At 35.5% G+C, this 19,033-nt stretch overlaps 1 protein-coding gene across 3 annotated transcripts in view; it reads right to left on the bottom strand.

Annotated features, from left to right (window-relative positions):
- Positions 1-1,120: 1,120 nt before the first annotated feature.
- USP15 (ubiquitin specific peptidase 15) overlaps positions 1,121-19,033 on the bottom strand; it is a 60,632-nt gene continuing 42,719 nt past the window's right edge. For 2 of the 3 annotated variants that reach the window (XM_059473271.1, XM_059473272.1), the window contains 14 exons: positions 12,100-12,273; positions 11,593-11,751; positions 10,697-10,921; positions 9,215-9,298; positions 9,030-9,124; positions 8,669-8,857; positions 7,725-7,840; positions 7,320-7,595; positions 6,946-7,016; positions 6,472-6,587; positions 4,433-4,582; positions 3,943-4,046; positions 3,304-3,392; positions 1,121-3,004 (listed from right to left, as the gene is read on the bottom strand). In XM_059473271.1, coding sequence (XP_059329254.1) covers positions 2,819-3,004; positions 3,304-3,392; positions 3,943-4,046; positions 4,433-4,582; positions 6,472-6,587; positions 6,946-7,016; positions 7,320-7,595; positions 7,725-7,840; positions 8,669-8,857; positions 9,030-9,124; positions 9,215-9,298; positions 10,697-10,921; positions 11,593-11,751; positions 12,100-12,273 — 2,034 coding nt within the window. In that variant the 3' untranslated portion in view covers positions 1,121-2,818. Of the gene's footprint in view, positions 3,005-3,303; positions 3,393-3,942; positions 4,047-4,432; positions 4,583-6,471; positions 6,604-6,945; positions 7,017-7,319; positions 7,596-7,724; positions 7,841-8,668; positions 8,858-9,029; positions 9,125-9,214; positions 9,299-10,696; positions 10,922-11,592; positions 11,752-12,099; positions 12,274-19,033 lie in introns of those variants that run through there. The other variant, XR_009418547.1, reaches the window with a different exon arrangement.

Here is a 19,033-nt window from a genome sequence, read left to right as displayed (position 1 = left end):
CTGGCTTCCTACTGTTTTGTTTCTGTGACAGTCACATTAACAAAGTTAACTGAATCTGGTAATTTCAGAGTTTATGCTGATACTTACTGACAGCAAACTTTTTGATGAAAAAAAGCATGGTAGATTTTTCTGATGTGATTCTTAACAGGTGTTAGGGTTCTCTTCTCCATATAAATGATGAGAATAACTTTTGATAAACACTGTAAAGAATAATATACTTTCTGTACTTTAAAGCATGTCCACACTGGAAGAACTGTATCTTACACGTGAATGTGTTTTATAAAATGACTGAATTCCCAGAAATTTGAGACACTCAAATAGAGATATTAATGATTTTCATCTCTGATTAGGAAGCTGATTTTACAAACTGTGTGTGTTTGTAATCTTGGAAGCTGAATTAACTATAACAACAACAAAAGAATCTATGGACTTTTTTTCCTAATTAAATGTTACTTTGATCAATATCCTTTTAAATTCTAGTTGGACAATCCAATTATTAGTAGGTAAGTACATTCCTTCAAATATAACTTTCCATATGTGTTCATTTGCATTTTCAAAGGGAGAATGAAGCTCTGAGTTACCAGATATTAAAGCTCCAATCTACAAACTCCTAAAGTACTCTCGTAAGTCAAATCAGATCCTTTGCTCTGTGTGGTTTTTTCAAACAAGTTTTAGGCTCACAAGATATGGACAAATGGGAGCATGAATATAGGGGGGCTCTTTGTATGTGTTATTCAAAGAGCTGATCACTTCTCTAGAATTGCTTCCAAAAGCTTGTATCATTTCCCCCCCACCAACCCCAGAGGTTTGTCTAATCTTAAATATATTCTCTCATTTCCCAGCCATCTCACAATTAGTATATTTGCATTTGATTATTGTTCCAGTATTACTTTCACAAACAAACAACATTATGACATTATTGTTTTTACAGTCTTATAAATGTTTGAGGGCCAATGACAAGAGAGAAACCTTTTTATATATACTATCTACTTGAAGTACTAATAATCTTGTTCTATGTTGGTCATTACCAGTTTGTAACTGAGAATATAAGTTTCAGACAAAGACTACCCATGACACAAACACCGTGGGAAGAGAATTTGTAACAAAATGGAACACTAAATAAGGCCTTGAATAGCTTTATTGAAATCTGTATAAATAAACATGCGCATTTCAAATGTAAACCCAAGTGAACTCAAGTGCAGACAAAATTTTAACCTCTGTCATGCAGGAGGTTAGTTTACATTTAAAAAAAAAAACCTCAAAGCAGCTTTAAAATACCAGGATGAAACACCAGTTTAATATCAAGGTATAAAGCAAAGCCATGTCCAACATATCTCATTTATATCCTGGTCAAATGCAATTTTTTAAACTTTTTAATGCTAACATAAATAAATAATTTACCAAAATGTGCACTCACAGAGTGAACTTTTATTTACAATACACAATTTATAACCTATTGTATTTGATTAGTTCAAGTGAAGAACATCATACTTTTTGCTTTTTTCTTTTTTAAATTTTAAACAGTGGGACACAAAGCAATTCTCCAGGTAGTAGATATGTGACATGTGCCCCCACATTTAAGAGCCCCTCTCAAAGGCAGTATTGTATGCAAATCAACAATACATTCTTCCAACTAGATCAAAGGGAAAGCAGCAAATCAAAAAATATTTCAAACTGTCACACTTATTTTGGCATCCTGGACCCCTGAACACAGTTAACTGAAATTCAACTTGGAGTTTGTATGCCTTATATACTGTACAGGTTCTGACTTGAACATGCAAATGCCAATTCTCTTATGAGTTACCTTTTCAGATACACTGTAAGGCTATGGTGAATTCCATCCGGAACACACAAAGAAAATTAACAGCCCTACCTTTAAAGTGAATTTTGTCAATTAACAATTTAAAGGCAGGTCATATTGAAAAAATTCTCAACTAAGCCTGATACAGAGTCATTACTATGGATACAGAATACTATTAACTCTGATCTTAATACAGAGTAGTTTGCAAGCTGTCAAACTACAAAAACTGGGGAGAGAGAACTTATAGCACAATTTAAATTTTGGACTGTTATCAGATAAAAAATTATGCATGTCTTAGAAGCAAGATAACAGGAATTATGTCTGCAAAGTAGATTCCAACAAGCAACAACGGATACTTACATTTACTTGAAAACCCTTTCTGTTAATGCAGCATGAAATCTAGAACCTGTTCCACAGCAGAAGATAAACATAATATTCTGGATGTTCCACTATGTCACAAAAGGTTAAAACACCTTTTTCAAGCTATTTCTTCTATTCTGACCAAATTAAAAAAAAAAGAATAGGGAGAAACAAAAACTTGTTGTTTCAAGAAAACTACTTTAGGTATTTATGACATTTTTACTTGTACTCTGTTGGCAGCCTAAGGAACATGTATATATTCATCCAGAAACTAGACTTGGCAGTAGTATTCTTGCAGTACTAGGAAAGTAAATGTCAGAAGTCCACAGATTTAATATTTTAGTTATTAATTCACATCCAAAACAAAAGAAAACATAATCCATCAGAACAGCAGCAGAAAACTTAAAAGGGGTTTATTTGTGATTTCCTATATATACCTTGTGAATATGAGACCGTAAATGCATTAGAGACAATTTCTGTTTAAGTTTTTATTGTTTCACTTCAAGTACTGCACATGTTAAAATGTAATAAAGATTTACATTCTATTATCTGAAACTCCCCATCTCAGATTTTTATTCTTAATTTGGTGGGCATTTTCACTCTTTCAATCCGTATCCCCAGTAAGAGAGTCTCTTTTATGGCTTCTAGTTCTTCCCATCAGTTAGTGTGCATACAATTTTCATTTTCTATATCATTATCATTTTCATTGCTGTCTTCATCACTTTCTAGTGGGATGCCTGTGGCAGCTGAAGCACCTTGTTTAGTTTCCCGGTCAAGTGGGAAAAAGCCAGTTCCACTGATTGTGTCCTGTCTCTGGTAGAAGAGCACATACGCAGCTTTGGACTGTAAAAGAGGGCAGTACATTATGGTCATGAGGCATCAAACAAAACATTTACAATCCAGGCTACTAACTCTTTCTTTGCTTCCAAGTATACAAGGTAAAATTACAAAGAAATGCAGACTGTTTATGTTAGTTATTTTTGCATGTTGTAGCAAAGCATTTTTGGTTTGTACTGTCCTTTGAGAGAACACAAACTACTGCCTACAAATTTAACACAGGTTTCATGGTTTACTCTTCATTTTTCCAGCCCTGACACAAAAACATCAACAATCCCAAATCTGGAAACATAAAAGATACTTGCCACTATCTGGTCCTCACTTGCAGTGGACACACTACTGTCATCAAAGTAGTACCATTTTCCATCATCCTTATTTTTTGCAAAAGCAGTATCTAGGACAAGAAAGTAAAATGTCTCAGGACTTTGTATATTCATAGATGTAATACAATTGGTTACTAGAATGTGTTACTGTCTAACAATATTTAACTAACTAAACCTCATTATCACTATTAAACTTCTTTAACACTTCATTTTTAGCAAAGAGAGTTCAATCACTAACATTTCCCTTCTAAAGACAATGAAAAGGATAGTCAAAATACAATCCCTCAGTAATTTTTTTTCTCTGCTTTCAAGGAGAAGCACAATGAATAGAAGTACAGACAAGCAAGACAAAATCAAATGTAAGAGTACAGCAGCTCTTATGTTTTCTCTTTTCACAATATGCATAGCTAGAAGCATAAAAGAACCTACAATAAACCTTGAAAGAGCTCATTGCATACAGATTTTTGTATTGAAATACTTGTGAAAGCATTTCAAGGTCAAGGAAAAAAAATTGTCCCTCAACCATTAAAAAGCACCATTGATTCAAAGTGATCAGTACTTCAAAATCAACACAGAAATAAAAGCTGACATCTAGAATGATGACACTTGAAATCAACTTACAGTGCCCTCCTCCCATTCCTCCATAGTGGTTGGAAACAGCAATCAAGTTGTAGCGGCAAGGCCCTGCATTGGGATTAATAAGGAACTCTGACATGTCCAAGTCACTGTTAAAAAACAAAACAAACCAAAATAAAGTAAAACAAGCAACAAAACCCAACCAAAATTCAGTCATGTTAACAGCATTTTTAACCACAGTTTGGTGGTCTCAGAGCCCTTTATTTCATATGTCCTAGAAAAATACACCAGACTACTCTGCCAGTGCATCTCTTTCACTCTGTGAGAAATGGAACAGGAATAAGCAGTCTTTCATACTTTTACATTATAATTATTTTGCCAAGTTATAACTCTTAATCCAGAAGCATTTTGTCATTAGTTTACTGGACCCTCTCACGGAAACTGAGAACAAACCCATTTTATGTAATTGTTGCATTAAACACATGCCCTAGTCACGATTTTATATTTCTAGCATCAAAATACTTGAATTTCTTACTTTATTGGAAAATCAACCAATGTATCCAACTTGTCCCTCATGTATCTGCTGTAGGAAAAGCGCTTCAGATGAACTACCAGTACGGGGGGCAGTGACCACAAGTCTAACTTCTTAGTAGCTTGCTGATGTTCTTTACAGTTTGGACAATACCTAAAAGGAAAAATCATAAATTTTAAGTAACTGTAGTCCATATGAACGTTAAAACACATTACCAAAGAGAAAGTCACATTCATGGGAGGACCTACATGAGCAAAAACCATACACTCTTCATGTTCTGTTACTAATGCCATAGATATATATCCCTTCCAGCTGACAATGTGCAAGTGTGATCCCAGTGAAGCTCAACATCATTAACACAGAAGCAGCATCCCCCAATATTGGATTCTCATCTCCTACAACCCTGATCAGATCCCTGTATCTTTAGTTAAAATCACAGCATTCTTGTATTTTATGAAAAAGAGATAAAGTGTTCAGAAACTAACCATTAAAAAAAAAAAGCCAAAAACAACAAGCAACTGTGATTCTTTCAATTCATCCATCCACCACCCTATCCCATCTGCCATCTAAAACCAGATCATTACAGTGATTCCTGGAACCTGGAAAAACTCATTACTAGAAATTTCCCTTCTTAGTAGGCAAGTATTAAACAAGCTGTGACTTAGAAATTTCTTCTCCCTGCAATGCATACTTGAACCGTTCGGCAACTAATGCTCAGGGAGGAAGATAGGTAAGAATGAATGGAAGAAACTCTTCTTTGAAGTAGTCTATGCATATTCTAGACTTTAGCATCTAACAAGTAAAAATCTAAGGAAAAAAAGAAAAGAAAAGAGATAAACCCTAATGAAAAGGCTGCACAAATGTCTTTAAATAGCAACATCAGATAATGACAAAAAATTAGGAGAACTGTAAGGGCAGGCTGGAATTGAAAATCTGTTTATCTGTTTTCCCAGTTGGCTTAGAATATGTAGAATACAAACAGTGCTGGACTAAGGATGGTGAACTCTTGTATATTAGACTTGTGATAACCTAACAAATAAAGAAAAATGTGATTAATGACCTCCAGTGAGATGCATCTAGTAGCAGCTGCTTGACTTCTGCAGTTGTATTTCGTACTTAAAATACTCTGCTTAAAATGTGCTGCCAAAATGGAAGTGCTGACATACCACACCTGAGTTATACGGTACCTCAAACAATCTATCCAGTTTTGTATAATCTAGCAACCCCCCTCCCCAAAAAAAGAGATTTTCTAAGTTAGCTCCCTACCCTGCACAAATATAGGAGAAACTCTGGTGACAGTGTTGGGAAAGCGTCAAAACTTGTGGGTACCCACAGAAGAAAAATTAGCAGTCTCTTTTTTCAAACTCAATTCTGAGCTTAAAGGTGTTGATGAAAGATTATCTCCTAGAAAATTCCTGGGAAAAAAGGATCTTATGGGAACATACTGTAATTATGAATATTCAGATGTGATTCCAAATTATAATTTGGAAGAACCATGAATAGCATAAAAGTCTCTGCCAAAAACCTAAAGGCTAGAACATGAATTTGAGGGGATTATTGACTACAAACATCCCCCATCCCATAAACCTGCTGTTTACACACATCCCTATTTAATGTATCGATGTAAAGCAAGTTATGTATTTGCATAAAGAAAATACAGTATGCACCAACCTCTCTCATCTCAGAAAGGAGTATTTATTTAAACCACTATATTGAATTCATCACAATATTATTCATTCACTGTCCATCAAAGTTCACAGACTAGAACGCTTAAAGTATCAACCCTTCCTCCTAACTGTGAATGCATTAAATGTCTTCCTCACAAATAAAACCTTCTTTTGGTAAAAATTTGGTACATGGTAAAAATTTTGGCTAAGTAATGGACCACAACAAAAGGCATTTTTAGAATTTTCAACTATGTTTGAAATAACAAGATTCAAAATGCCATTAGTAAATCAGCTACTGATCTCTATGTTCTGGTGTGGTTTTGATTAATTTTGAGAAATAGACCACAGTACATAATTTTAATTTTTTGTGCTTACCATGGGTCTTCAGCACCTAGTTTTTCCTTTGTTGTGAACAGCTCAATGCAGTCTTTTAATTTCACAAAAGGCTTTTTGGGAGGCTTATATTCCACACTTTCATGTTTTTCAAAATCCTAAAGAGAAGTATTTCTTGAGTTAAGAGAACAAATGAAACAAAACTAATTTTAGTGATGTCGTCTTACTATAAACAGTAACTACAAAGCTCCTATATATGGAAAAACTGATCAGAAACCATTCAAGTCAAAAGTTTCCACAGCTTCAGATTTACTTCCCAGTTCCATAAGCCTCAGATTTGCTAATTACATGGATGCATATATGACGTTTATTTATGACAACATATTTACTAAGAATAAAATGAAAAAAGGATAGAGTTGCTGCTTCTTGCGAAGACTTACAATCTCGTATGTCACACACTGCATTTTTTATGTTTAGTTATTTGTGCTGGGAAAGGGAGCAACATAAACAGCCTACCTCTGCTGCACTATCATCAAAGTATCTCTTCTTCAATTCAGGATCCCAATCCAAAGCAAGGAAAGATCTTTCTAAGATTAAAAAAAATTGTTTTCTCTTAATATTATTTCTTGCTTTACATGAAATTGTATTAACTTTGGGCAAACACACTTCAAAATAAATTAAACAATGGTATAATGAATTAATCACAAAAAACTGAAGCATATAAAAATTATGTATTTCAAAAAGCCAACTGCAATAAAAATTTAGTTAATTATATAGAATTTACTATTTAAAAGAAAAATATATCAAACCGCACACAATGAAAATGAAACTTGACAGTCAGAAGAGAGTCTCAGAACCAAATATTGCCCACTCTGTTTCCTGTGACTTACCATCAAGCCTAGGTTGCCTGTCATCAAATCTAATATGCCTGGTATCATCTTTGATGTAGTTTATGTCAGTACTGCCTAAATTATTGAACTGGAATGTAAACAATCGCTTTTTGTGTCCCGTGAGTGGTTGACCTTTGCAAGTATCCTCAGTACACAATCCATTTTCAGAGTCATTGTCACCCCCAACTGAGTCTTCTGATTGGCTGTTTTCATTCTCTGAGGGAAGTTCCTGATCCTGGCTGGATTCATCATCTTGCTCATCTGTTTCCATTTCACCTTAAGCAATTGGAAGAATAAAGAGGAAGAAATGAGACAGAATGACAGTAATTGAAAAACACTAGAGAGTTAACTTCCATTTGAAATCCAACACCAAATACTAAACAAGTGTAGATATTCCAGTCTTACTTGGAGATCCTTCTTCATGTATTCCATTTGGGCCATTACCATTGATACCATGGTCCTTACAGCAATGCAGGGAACCTTCAGTGTCCTCGCTTTCAGTACATGTTTTTACATATCGGCTAAATGTAACAAATGAAAGCAACAGTTAGAAGCAATGGACTGTTAAACAATTTTCATTGTTCAAACTGGTAATTAAACTGTTTTCACAAGTCCTTGCTACTGTACTGTATTTCTGCACTCCCTTCTGATTTACTCAGATTATCAGTTTTATTGCCAAACGTGTCTAGTGTTACAAGCACATAGGAAAACCTGCTCACATGTGACTGTGTATTTTTGGCAGCTACTTGGTCTGAAACAGCTTGATTCTTAGTCTCACTCTCTGTTTGTCCACTATTCAGTTTTTTAAATTGCTCATTAACCATATTACAGAGAAAGTTACATCAACAGAGAAAGATGCATAAATTTAAATTAGAGGTTATATGTTTTCTATTTCTTGTATATAATGACACTAATTCTAGTCTAGTTTCAGAAGGTGTCTACCATGTACTTGTACAACAAAAATTAGTGCATAAACTTGAACAGTAGCAACAGGAAGTATAACTATAGCATAATAACTGGAAAACATTTCCACTTTACCAAGACCTTGCAAACAGCTAAGCATACAAGATAATTATTTAACAATACAGACTGACTCTCTACTATTTGTCAAACTATTTATCTTCTCAAATACTTTTTGGATGAGGTCATGCTAACAAAAAAATAAAATTAAAACCCACATTAGTGGCTAAAATCTTATATTTAATATTCAAATACAAATACAAGAAAGCAAATACAAGTACTCAAATCTAATCAGTATGTTAGAAATGCACATGAATGTACATGCCTACTGACTCCAACTATTAGCATTATTCTTAACAAACTAATTTTTCTTTTAACAATAAACTTACCACATTCTTAGCAGCAGCAGGTTATACAGTTTATCTTCAGTATTGTTTCTAGGCACTGCTATGAGAAAAGGTTGACCAAACAGTAAAGAACCACTATGGCTGTAGCTAGTGTGCCTGCACTTTTCCCTTAAACAAACAGGAATTATGACTTGTTCTGTATCTTCTGTTCTATTGATAGCAATTTCAAATCTAGAAGAAAAACAATCAGAAATACAAAGAAAAATGGTCAAGGAAAAAGCTACAAAGGGGAAAAAGAAAAAAATATCCCCTCCCAGTTTGATCTTTATCTGGTGTCTAGGTTTTAATCTTTTACAAATAACTCAAACTGCAACGAGACACGATGTGTGTTATCTACACTTACACATAAATGTCATCACGCTCCATAATGCTACTTAGATTTTCATCCATGGCAAATATCCTGTGGAACCTGTGATTGTATATATCAGTAACAATCATCTGAAAAGAAAATGGAGTATACATTGTTAAACCAGGTTAATACACATTAAAATGCTATTTGTTGTGCTTTATTTAAGAGATCACTCTTACCTTATCTGCAGCAACACCAGACAAAGCTGACAATGCTGTGCAAAGATCCAATATATTTCCAATTTTGGGAACAACTACTTTGTACTAAAAAGGAAAATATAATTTAAATTTATTAAGAGAACAAATATATAAATGCCCAAACAACACGTGTCCAGCAAGCTTCACATATTTCTTTCATAGTTTTGAAACTTAAGGTGTAAAGTATGCAGATCAACTAACGTAAGGTGTAAAGTATGTAGATCAACTAACATAAATTTCAAAAGCTGCATAAAATATAGTAATTCTATGCACAACTTAACAAATACACATACACTGCCTACAGATTCTTATTTCACATGCAGAGAGAGAACTTGAATAAAGTCAAAGAAAACCTCTCTGTGGCTTCCCTTATGCAGTGCTCCTGAAGTTTGTAATAAAACTCCACACAAAACTCTTATCTGTTATTTGCATAATAAAGATAGGATTAATTAGAAATAAGCTATTATTAACTCTGTAATTAATTGCTAAGCATTGCATGCTATATCCTTAAGTTTTATAATAATTTCGACTCACAAAAACTCTACTAAACTGGTACTCTTCCCAAACTATTAATTCCAGCACAACTATCTCACATGAATCACGTTCAACTACTTCAGTAGTTTTCAACTACTTTTTGTCCCCTGTGCAACTACTGCGCACCATCCCCTATTTTCACAATTAAATTTTTAGCAGGCTCATCTCCCATCAGTTAATACATCTCCCTTCACCTTCAAATTCCTCAATTCATGCTGCCTTTGAGAACACTCTTTTCTCCCACTTTCCTTCTTATAGTACTGATTTCAGGTGTCAGAGCCTTTTTGAATGACTACATGACTGCCTGTGTTGTATTTTTTTCACTTATCCTCACTTACTGTATAAGGTACAGCTAGAACCATTTAATCATGACTTGGTTATGATAACCTTATGTACATTTTTTCATGACATTCTAAGGTGTGTAATACCATCCCCTTCCTAAAAAATGGCAAAAGGGATACTCTTCACAAAGAAATCTCATCTGAAATGTTTTGACTATGAGGTGAGAGACTACCCAATACATTTAGTCATGAGGGTTTTTTCCACCACTTATTACAAATATTTGCCTTTTGTGATTAAGAAAACCAAGAAATTAAGTCTTACAGATTAAGTATAGATATTTTTATAAACATAAAAATTCATCACAGCAGCTCTCAAAAAATTATGTCAGCATACATTTTAAAGATTAAGAAGCCCTATTAACACAACCATAAAGAAATTACCAATTCTTTCTTGAAACTATACAAGCTATGTACAGTCATCCTCAAGTAGGTATAGTCTTCCCCACTTTCCTAAGTGAGACTTCACAACACATACCGGAAAAATGAATCTTGTTGGATTTTCTTATAAATTTGCACTGTGTAAAGTAACTTGGGTTCACTGTTAATGCCTCATGAATCAAAGTGTTTGTATGTAAACTAAGCTGCTTACCTGCATAGGCTTTGCAAGTGGATCCATTCTAACTAAATAAACTTCCAAAGTGCGTTCTTTTTTCATGGGTAATGGAAGTGTCAAGTAGCAAAAGGGATCAAAGGTTACAGATATTTTAGCACATTCAGGACAAACTAGAGTAGATTTAAAAAGGCCATGAAATATATCTACAATGATGGAATCATTTCTCTTCAAATGGTTTTCCCAGGCTTCTTCAGCAACCACCTGTAAACAAAGCATGATCTGGGTTATGACAAAGAAGTAGGAAATGAATAGTGAGAATTATTAGTAAAAGTCCTTGACAGAACATTTTCAGTAACCACCTAAACACAGAAATGTCACTCCAAAGGACCCGTAAGGAATGTTACTACCATCAGGTTTGCAGGTTAAAAGATGTATGCTTTTCCTAGGACAGAGATCCTGTCAGTGGTATTACACAGTCTGAGAGTGACTTTCAAGTAGCTTGGGGGAAGACAAAAAGCAGATAAACCTACAAATCCCATCTGAATTAACTCATACTCATAACAAAAGAAGAGTTTCCCTGAAGTAAGAGTACTGGAAAGAGACAGATTGCTGTATCCTGCAGGTATAAAAATAAAAGAACAACAGAACAGGAATTGTTTTTTCAACTGAACTCAGAACTGAATTGAACTAGAACGATTATCTTAATGAAGTCTTAAAAAAGAACTTACCATTCTCCCATCTCCCCTCATTATCTTAAAAATAAATAGAAATTTACACAGTTTCTCAAGATGTCAATTTTAAAGCTCTGTCCTATTTTCTGATATGTCTTTCATATAATCAGTTTCCCAACCTTCTAGTGCACAATCATGTAGAAGTATCTTACAGCATACAACTTTGACTAAAATGAAGATGATCAGCTCCAAAATCCCTACCTTGTCTGGTCTCCCATCTGCATCCTTTAATTGAATATAAGGCTTTTTCCTAATTCTATTCAAATCCTCATGTAAACCATCCAAGAGAAAAGCCAGTAGCTCTTGACAATCTTGTTGCTGATAACCAGAAAATTGTGGTGCAAATCGTCCCACTTGTGTCTAAAAAAAAAAAAAGAATGCAAAACACTCCTGATACCTGAACTGTCAGAAAGAGTATATACTTCTGAGATGCTACTGCAGCATATTGAAAAGGTGAAACTTGTAGTTATAAAAGGTAAGCTTTTCAATGGAGACAGGAAGTCAAAACTAATTCTCAAAGACCGAAGCACAAGGACAGGTGATACCTGCTGAAAAATACACCCAAGTGTTTTACCAGTTCAATGAATGAACCGCATACTGACAAACAGTACTTGAATTTTTTTTTTTTGCGTATTTCTCTAAGTTTTATACGCATAAAAGTACAAAACCAAAACTGACATGTACATTCCATGTAATTTCCTTACTGACCTTAAATGCTCTTGGGGTAACATAGCTGTATTTTCCTGACCACATTTGCTTGATAAGCTCAGCATAAGATTTTGCTATTTCACCTCGCATTCCTAAAGGATTGTCAAAATTCAGCTCTTCTTGGTATTTATCATTGAGGAAGTACTCTGTAAGAGGAGGTGTGTTGCTCAGACACTGCAAAAAACAATACAGACTTTTTAGAACAGTGATTTGAATCAGTTCTACACAAAGAATGTTTTAATTTTGTTAATGCAGCCATGAATTGTAATGTCTAGTGCCTGGAAAGAAAAGAGAAAAAACCCTAAACAATCTTCTCCAGAAACAAATAATGGCTTTAATCCAACACTGGCTACAGTTGTCATTACAAGTTATGCAAAAATAATATCTATCAAGAGCTTTACCTCAAAATTTATAAAACAGAGTAGTCCAAACAACCCACAGCATGACAACATAATTTGTATCAAGATTTAAAACAAACCAAACAAGGTTTCTTGAGACACGAACGGCTTTATGAAACTTGTTGCTGGAGCTTGTAGTAGACGCACAAAGTGGAGAGTGCACACAATTGGAAGAGAGAGGCAACAGGGCTTATTACTTCAAATTATAACATATTCAGAGCAATATCTGAAAAAAGATTTCTTTTATTTTGGCAGGCGAGGGAAGGTGAGGATGCTTGACCTTTTCCTTCTCTTTGTTAATATCAGGTTATCGATGCTGTTGCAGACAGCAATCTGTGCTAGAACAACTAGACTTTGAATCACAGTGCTGTAGCCCTTGCTATGCTCTTTTAAATCTTGTGATGCAGTTTAGAGCTGAAATAAGTCCAAGGAAAGCAAGGACCTTGGTTAAGATTTACAGACAAACTATACCAGTTGGTCTCTGCTCTCAGCCTTTGGAGACAGCAGGACGTAATCACTGCAGTATGATTTACAATTTCACTTTTGATTTTTGTGTGTTTCTCTTCATACTCCTTTAAACAAACATTTCCATCACTCAGGACTAATCCCCACGCCATGCCTTAGCATATATTCTTAAGAGCTTGTTCATTAAATATTGTAAGCTTTTCTGCATTCTTTCCTTTATTAAAAGATTTGAGGAAAGGTCAAGTACTTCACCAGTCTCGTTCTGCCTCTCTGTAAACAAGGGGAAGAGCTCCACATATGCTATTTGCATAAGATATAAGAATTAGCCTGGAAGAATTGCAACTTTATTGAGTAGGGAAAAAAAAATAAATTCCTATGTCTGCCTATCATACCTGTGTAATATTAAAAAGCAAAACCAGTCACATGCTGTAGAGAGATGAGTTTCATGCCTATTTCAAACTCCTTCCTTTCTCTTCCTCCTCACCTAAAGCTTTCAGGATCTGTCAACACTGCAAAAAAAAATTCCTGGTATTACAGACACTTTTGGACACTCGGGGTTGAAGCAATCTCATTTTTCTCTTGCTATATGGCAAAGAGTTTTTACTTCCAGTAGTGGTGATCCCAGCTCCCCCTACCTCACTGATGTGCTGTCTTCTGGATTATTTTTGGGGTGGTTTAGGAAATGAAATCAGTTCAACTGTTCAGTTTAGTGTGCAGAATGTCAAACACAAGGAACTAAATAATGAAAAAATAGTATATTTTTCTACAGGTCTTTGTGTTAGTCAAGCATTATACAATGTCTTGACAATGTAGAGTCCATTAAAAAATAATTCACCAGTTCCTAGTTTTCACCTAATAAACTGATTGTGTCACTTTCTCAGAATATTAATTAATATTTGTAGTACAAGTCAGGAAGATTACTACAGATAACTTCTTTTTTTTCCTTTAACAATATTCACATTACAGCATAAGATGACACTAATGGTAGTACTGGAATGCACAAATGTCTATCTCAACACAGCAAGTTTTGAGGTACAGAGCTGATATATTTTTCTAAAATACCAGATACCAAAATTTTTAAAAGAGTAGCTTCTAGAGGAGCTAATAAAGTTGGCCATATATGCATTGATCTTTTCAATAAGTGACAAAGCTAAATGATTACAAACATGTTTCCTCTTATAAAAGGCCATCGATGGAGAATTATTTAAGATCATTATTAAAGTCAGAAGAAAAAAAAACATCCAGAAGCCAATTTGAAGGGAATCCCACATTCTGATTTTCTCATGTCATATGTTGTAGGTTATCAAGGAAGCTTTATGGAAAGTGTCTATTAAAACCAAGACAATCTACTGGATAGTTAAGTTACCAGATTTATGTGTCCTGTTCAACCTAGTGATTTGGGGTTTTCTGTTTGTTTCAAAACACAGACAATAAGTAAACTAAAAGTAGACCAAAATGTGAGGAATAATAGCAGCCAAAATAGGCAAACAAATACAGTAAAACTATAGAAAACTGTCTGTGAACTAAAGAGGTAACAGAATGTCACTTTATTTCAGGTACTACTGTCTCTACAAGTTTTCTTTAACTAACAAAATTTCTGTAAAGTTATCTGAACCTGAACTGATAATTTGAAAAGATCATGGGAAGTATAGAACAGAAGGCAGAAACTCCAAGAGACAAACCACAGGAGAACAGGTTAATCTTCAGCATGACAAAGGTTAACATTGCACTCATACTTCCATATTACTTATTAATAACCTGGAAAAAGTTATTAAGATGCACAGGAAAATGAGAAAGAAATCATTATTTTTAGTGTTATGTACACATGCATATATATATATACACACACACATTTCAATGCTGTAGCCTCACTGGAATACTGTGTACAACAGCAGCCCATGATAATGATTCCAAGACTACCTGTCCTATGAAACCTTCATAGAAGGGGGAAATATAATAATAAAAAGTCAAGTCTTCTAAACCTCTGTAGTTTAAGTATGGAATAATTCTGATGTAAGAGTTCGCACAGACCTAACTGATAGAAAAGGAAAAAAACAGGAATGAAGAGGGCCACCAGGACTGTGAGTGGCCTAGAAGCACTTGCCCTGTGAGAAAAGACTGAAGCATGAGGGCTTGTCCAGGCTGCAGAAGAGAACGTTTGAGGGAGGCCCAAGAGCAGCCCTCCAGTATCTCTATGGAAGTTAAGGGGAAGATGGAACCAGGCTCTTCACAGTGGCACATACTAGGAAGAAAAGAAACGATGGGCATGAGTTGAAATATGAGAGATTAAGAATGTAAGGAAAAAAGTTTTCACTCTGAGAACAGTCAAGTAGTGGAACTAAGAGGCTCTACCTTCTTGGGAGGTTTTCAAGATCCAACTGGATAAAGCCCTGGGCAACCTGCTCTGACCTCAGAGCCAACCTTCCTTTGAGCAGGAGGTTGCACCAGAAACCTCCTGAAGTTCCACAAATCATTCTATAATCCTAAGGGAACAAGGAAATTTCTCCACATCCCATATGGAATATTGCACAAAAATAATGGTAAAAATAAACTTCCAAAACAAAGAAAACATCACTACCTATCATGGCAGTGAACTGGGGAAATGAGGAGACAGTAGAATCATTAATGGACATATTGAAAATTGAACAGTCCTCTAAGTGTCCTGGTTCTTCAGCTTCAGGTGCTACTTACCAAGAATTTTATGCAAATGACACTAAAGTTTCATGTTTCATCTTTCTAACAAAAGACTAAGAGCTGCTAGACTGAAAAGAAGATCCAAGGCACAGGAGAAAAAGTGATTTACTTTACACCTACTTGTGTCTATCCTACTTTTGTCTGAATGCTATCAAACATGGCAAAAAGCACTTAATATGCTCCTTAATCCAAACTCAACATGCCTATGGCAACTGAAACAGAACTATACAAACTTAGGAATTTCAGGTATTGGTGAAATATGCTATCTTTTATCTAGATAAACTCACAGCCATAAGTAACTTCAGAGGGAATACTCAGCTTTCTGAAGAAAAAAAACTTCTGAAATATCCATTTCAAAGCTTGTTCAGAAGTCAGGTGTATATAATCACACAAATGGAAAAAACACATCAAAATAAAAATCTTGGAAAAAATGAATCTTTTTAGTGAAATATTTTTTTTCCCCTTCTCATATTTTTTAATCACAAAATGAAAATTCTGGAACTCTCATATTTTCATTGTAAAAGAAAAATAAAAAACCCCAAACATTTCCACAGAGCTCTAATCTATAATATTCCACCAAAAGAGGAAAGTAATGCTTGGGAAACATCCACAGGTGGCAGCACAGCAATGCTTAATGAGACTCATTTTTTCTAATTTATTTTCAGCTTAGAATATAGCTGTGTACCTAAGTGAATGTGAATGAAACATCTGCTTGCCAAATATTTTTTATAATATAGGTTCAAGTAGTCATAATAATATCTATTTCATAAAATCAACACATATTTTGTCTTTCCTGTTTTATTTATGCAAAAATAGATTTGCAAAAGCAGACATTTAGGCCTAATTAGAAAAAAAATCAAGCCTTAGGTGTTTACACTGAAATAAAAAAAATACACGGAATACTCCCTTCAAAACAATCTGAAAAAAACTATACAAAGATTCCAATACAACTAAAATAAGAATACCAAAATATTGCTTTTTTTAAATTAAGGAACAGTGGTAAGAGAACAGCACTTGGAAGACAGACAATGATATTTTAACCTTCTTGGCCTTACTCTAATTCAGCTTGCAGCTGTCTGTAATCCCACAGAGGATCTTACCTATCTTTTCATCATCTGTCCTCCAGTTGTCCTGAGCTTCTTAACACTGAAAACCCCTACTTGGAAGGGCAAAGGTCCCCACAATAATCACTTAGAGGGATAAAGGATCAAGCCTAACCTATAGACTGAAGAACTACTAAAGAACTTGCAACAAAATTTAAGACATTGCCAGGATTTTCACATTTCTACCTAGCGTGTTTATAGGGCAAGAACCTTCACACAAATTTGTCAGACTCAGGAGATGAAGCTGTGTGAAGGAACTGTCCCTCTTTGTCCAGGAACATTGATAACAGTTCTGATGCAAACTTCCTTCACTGTACATGAGACAAGATCAAAGAGAAGCTGTGTGATAAATGCAGCGGGTTTTGAAGCAGAAATGGCTCCTATGTGAACACTCAAGGGCCTCAATGTTCCCTGGAAAGCACAGAGATCTGAGACAAGTGGCAATCAGCTGGAAATTGGATCAACCAAACCCTGCTTTGGTTGAAGGAAGCTACACTGATCGCACCCAGCATGAATGGAATGGAAGGGATCAAAGCAAAGCTTTTGGTGCATTAATGGAATCAAAACCATTTCAGAGTCTAGTACTCTACATTAAACTATTTTGTTTAAAGAAAACACATTTAGCCTGAAAACCAGCCCTGTGTTAGCACAATTGTGAAGGAATACACCTTAGGAGGATAGGTAAGATAAAGCAGGTGACCAGAGCAGACCAGAGAATCACAGAATAGTGGAGATTAGAAGGTATCTCTGCAGATTCTCTGGTCCAACCCACTTGCTCAAAGACAGGTCACCTAGAGCAGGTTGCCTGGGACTTCAGTTGGGTTTTAAGCACCTTTAAGAATGGAGGCTTCAGAGTTTCCCTGAGAACCATTTTCTACTTTTTGATAAATCCCATTTTAGAACAAAGTTTCCTATATTTAGGAATTGCATATGCTTCAGTTTGTGCCCATTGCCTCTTTTTCTTTCAGTGGGCACCACTGAGGAGAGTTTGGCTTAGTTTTCTTTACTTTTCTCTACCAGGTACTTCCAAAAAATGGTAAAATCACTCTGGAGTCTTCTCCATGCTGAACAGCCCCAGCTCTCTGTCTCTCCACAGAGGTCAGATGCTGCAATCCTTGGTCACCTGTGTGGTCTCTCAGCAGACTTGCTCCCTAAACTCTCTGGGGAGCCCAGAAGTGAACTCAGAACTTGGAGGGTGTCTCTCCAGTGCTGAGTGGAAGGAAAGGATCACCTCTTTCAGCCTACGGGCAATACTCCTCTTTGTGCAGCCCAGGATGCTGTTGTCTGCCCTGGCCACAGGAACACACTGCTGGCTTTTTGTCCAGCAGGATCCTGGGTGCTTCTCTGCCAAGCTGCCTTCCGTCCAGTCGCTGACCCGCTGCTGCAGTGTGTACTGGCTCCTGGGGCTGTTCTCCCCAGGCACAGGGCTCTGCATTTCCTGTGACTGAACTTCATCAGGTTCCAGCCCACTGAAGTCCCTCTGAATGGCAGCACAGCCATATGATACAGCAAATCCTCATTGCAGATTTGTGTGAACTCTCATCTTGCTGAGGGTGTACACCATCACCCAGGTAAATGCCTAGAGCAGCCAAAATTCCCAAGCAGAATTCCCGGTTTTGCCATACACGTATTATTTGAGCCAATCTTTTTGTTGCTTCCAAGATTAAGACAGATCAAAACATATTCAGAGTGCTCCAGCTATGGGCATAATAATTCAATGTTACTTCGATAAAACACGAAATTAATAGCAAATTAGCAAAGTGAAATGCATGCTTTCTGTGTAACTGAGAAAAGATGAAAGTGGTGGCAAAAGGAAGACTGCAGCCTGTGACACCTCAGTGAAGAACATACACTTTCACTAAAATGCACTTCCATGGATTTCTTAGATGACATTAAACTCTGAATTGTATTTTCATTGAGACATACCGTAGGATGAACTGAAAGATACACTTCCTTGCTAAGAAAGCCACTAAATAATGCATTTGAAAAAACACATCTTCAAGGACATATTAAAGGTACCATGCCAAACTAAAAGCTACACTGCTCAATCAACACCTCATTTTCTTACCTAGAGCACTGTTTTGGTAATCAGCAAACCTGTGTTTATTAATTCACACTACAGTTTCTCAGAATTATTTGAAAACTTAATTCTCTAGATGTAGCTGAAAAGCAATGAAGTCAAAGCTGATTTAATTTCTAATGCAGACCTCAGAATGAAATCTGTTTAACACAATGGGATAGTGATGTGATGTGTAACAAGTCTGTTATGCTGCA

This window comes from Ammospiza nelsoni, chromosome 5 (genome assembly GCF_027579445.1).
Source record: "Ammospiza nelsoni isolate bAmmNel1 chromosome 5, bAmmNel1.pri, whole genome shotgun sequence".
NCBI classification, from domain to species: Eukaryota; Metazoa; Chordata; class Aves; order Passeriformes; family Passerellidae; genus Ammospiza; species Ammospiza nelsoni.
This window is presented reverse-complemented; position numbering and strand designations above follow the sequence as displayed.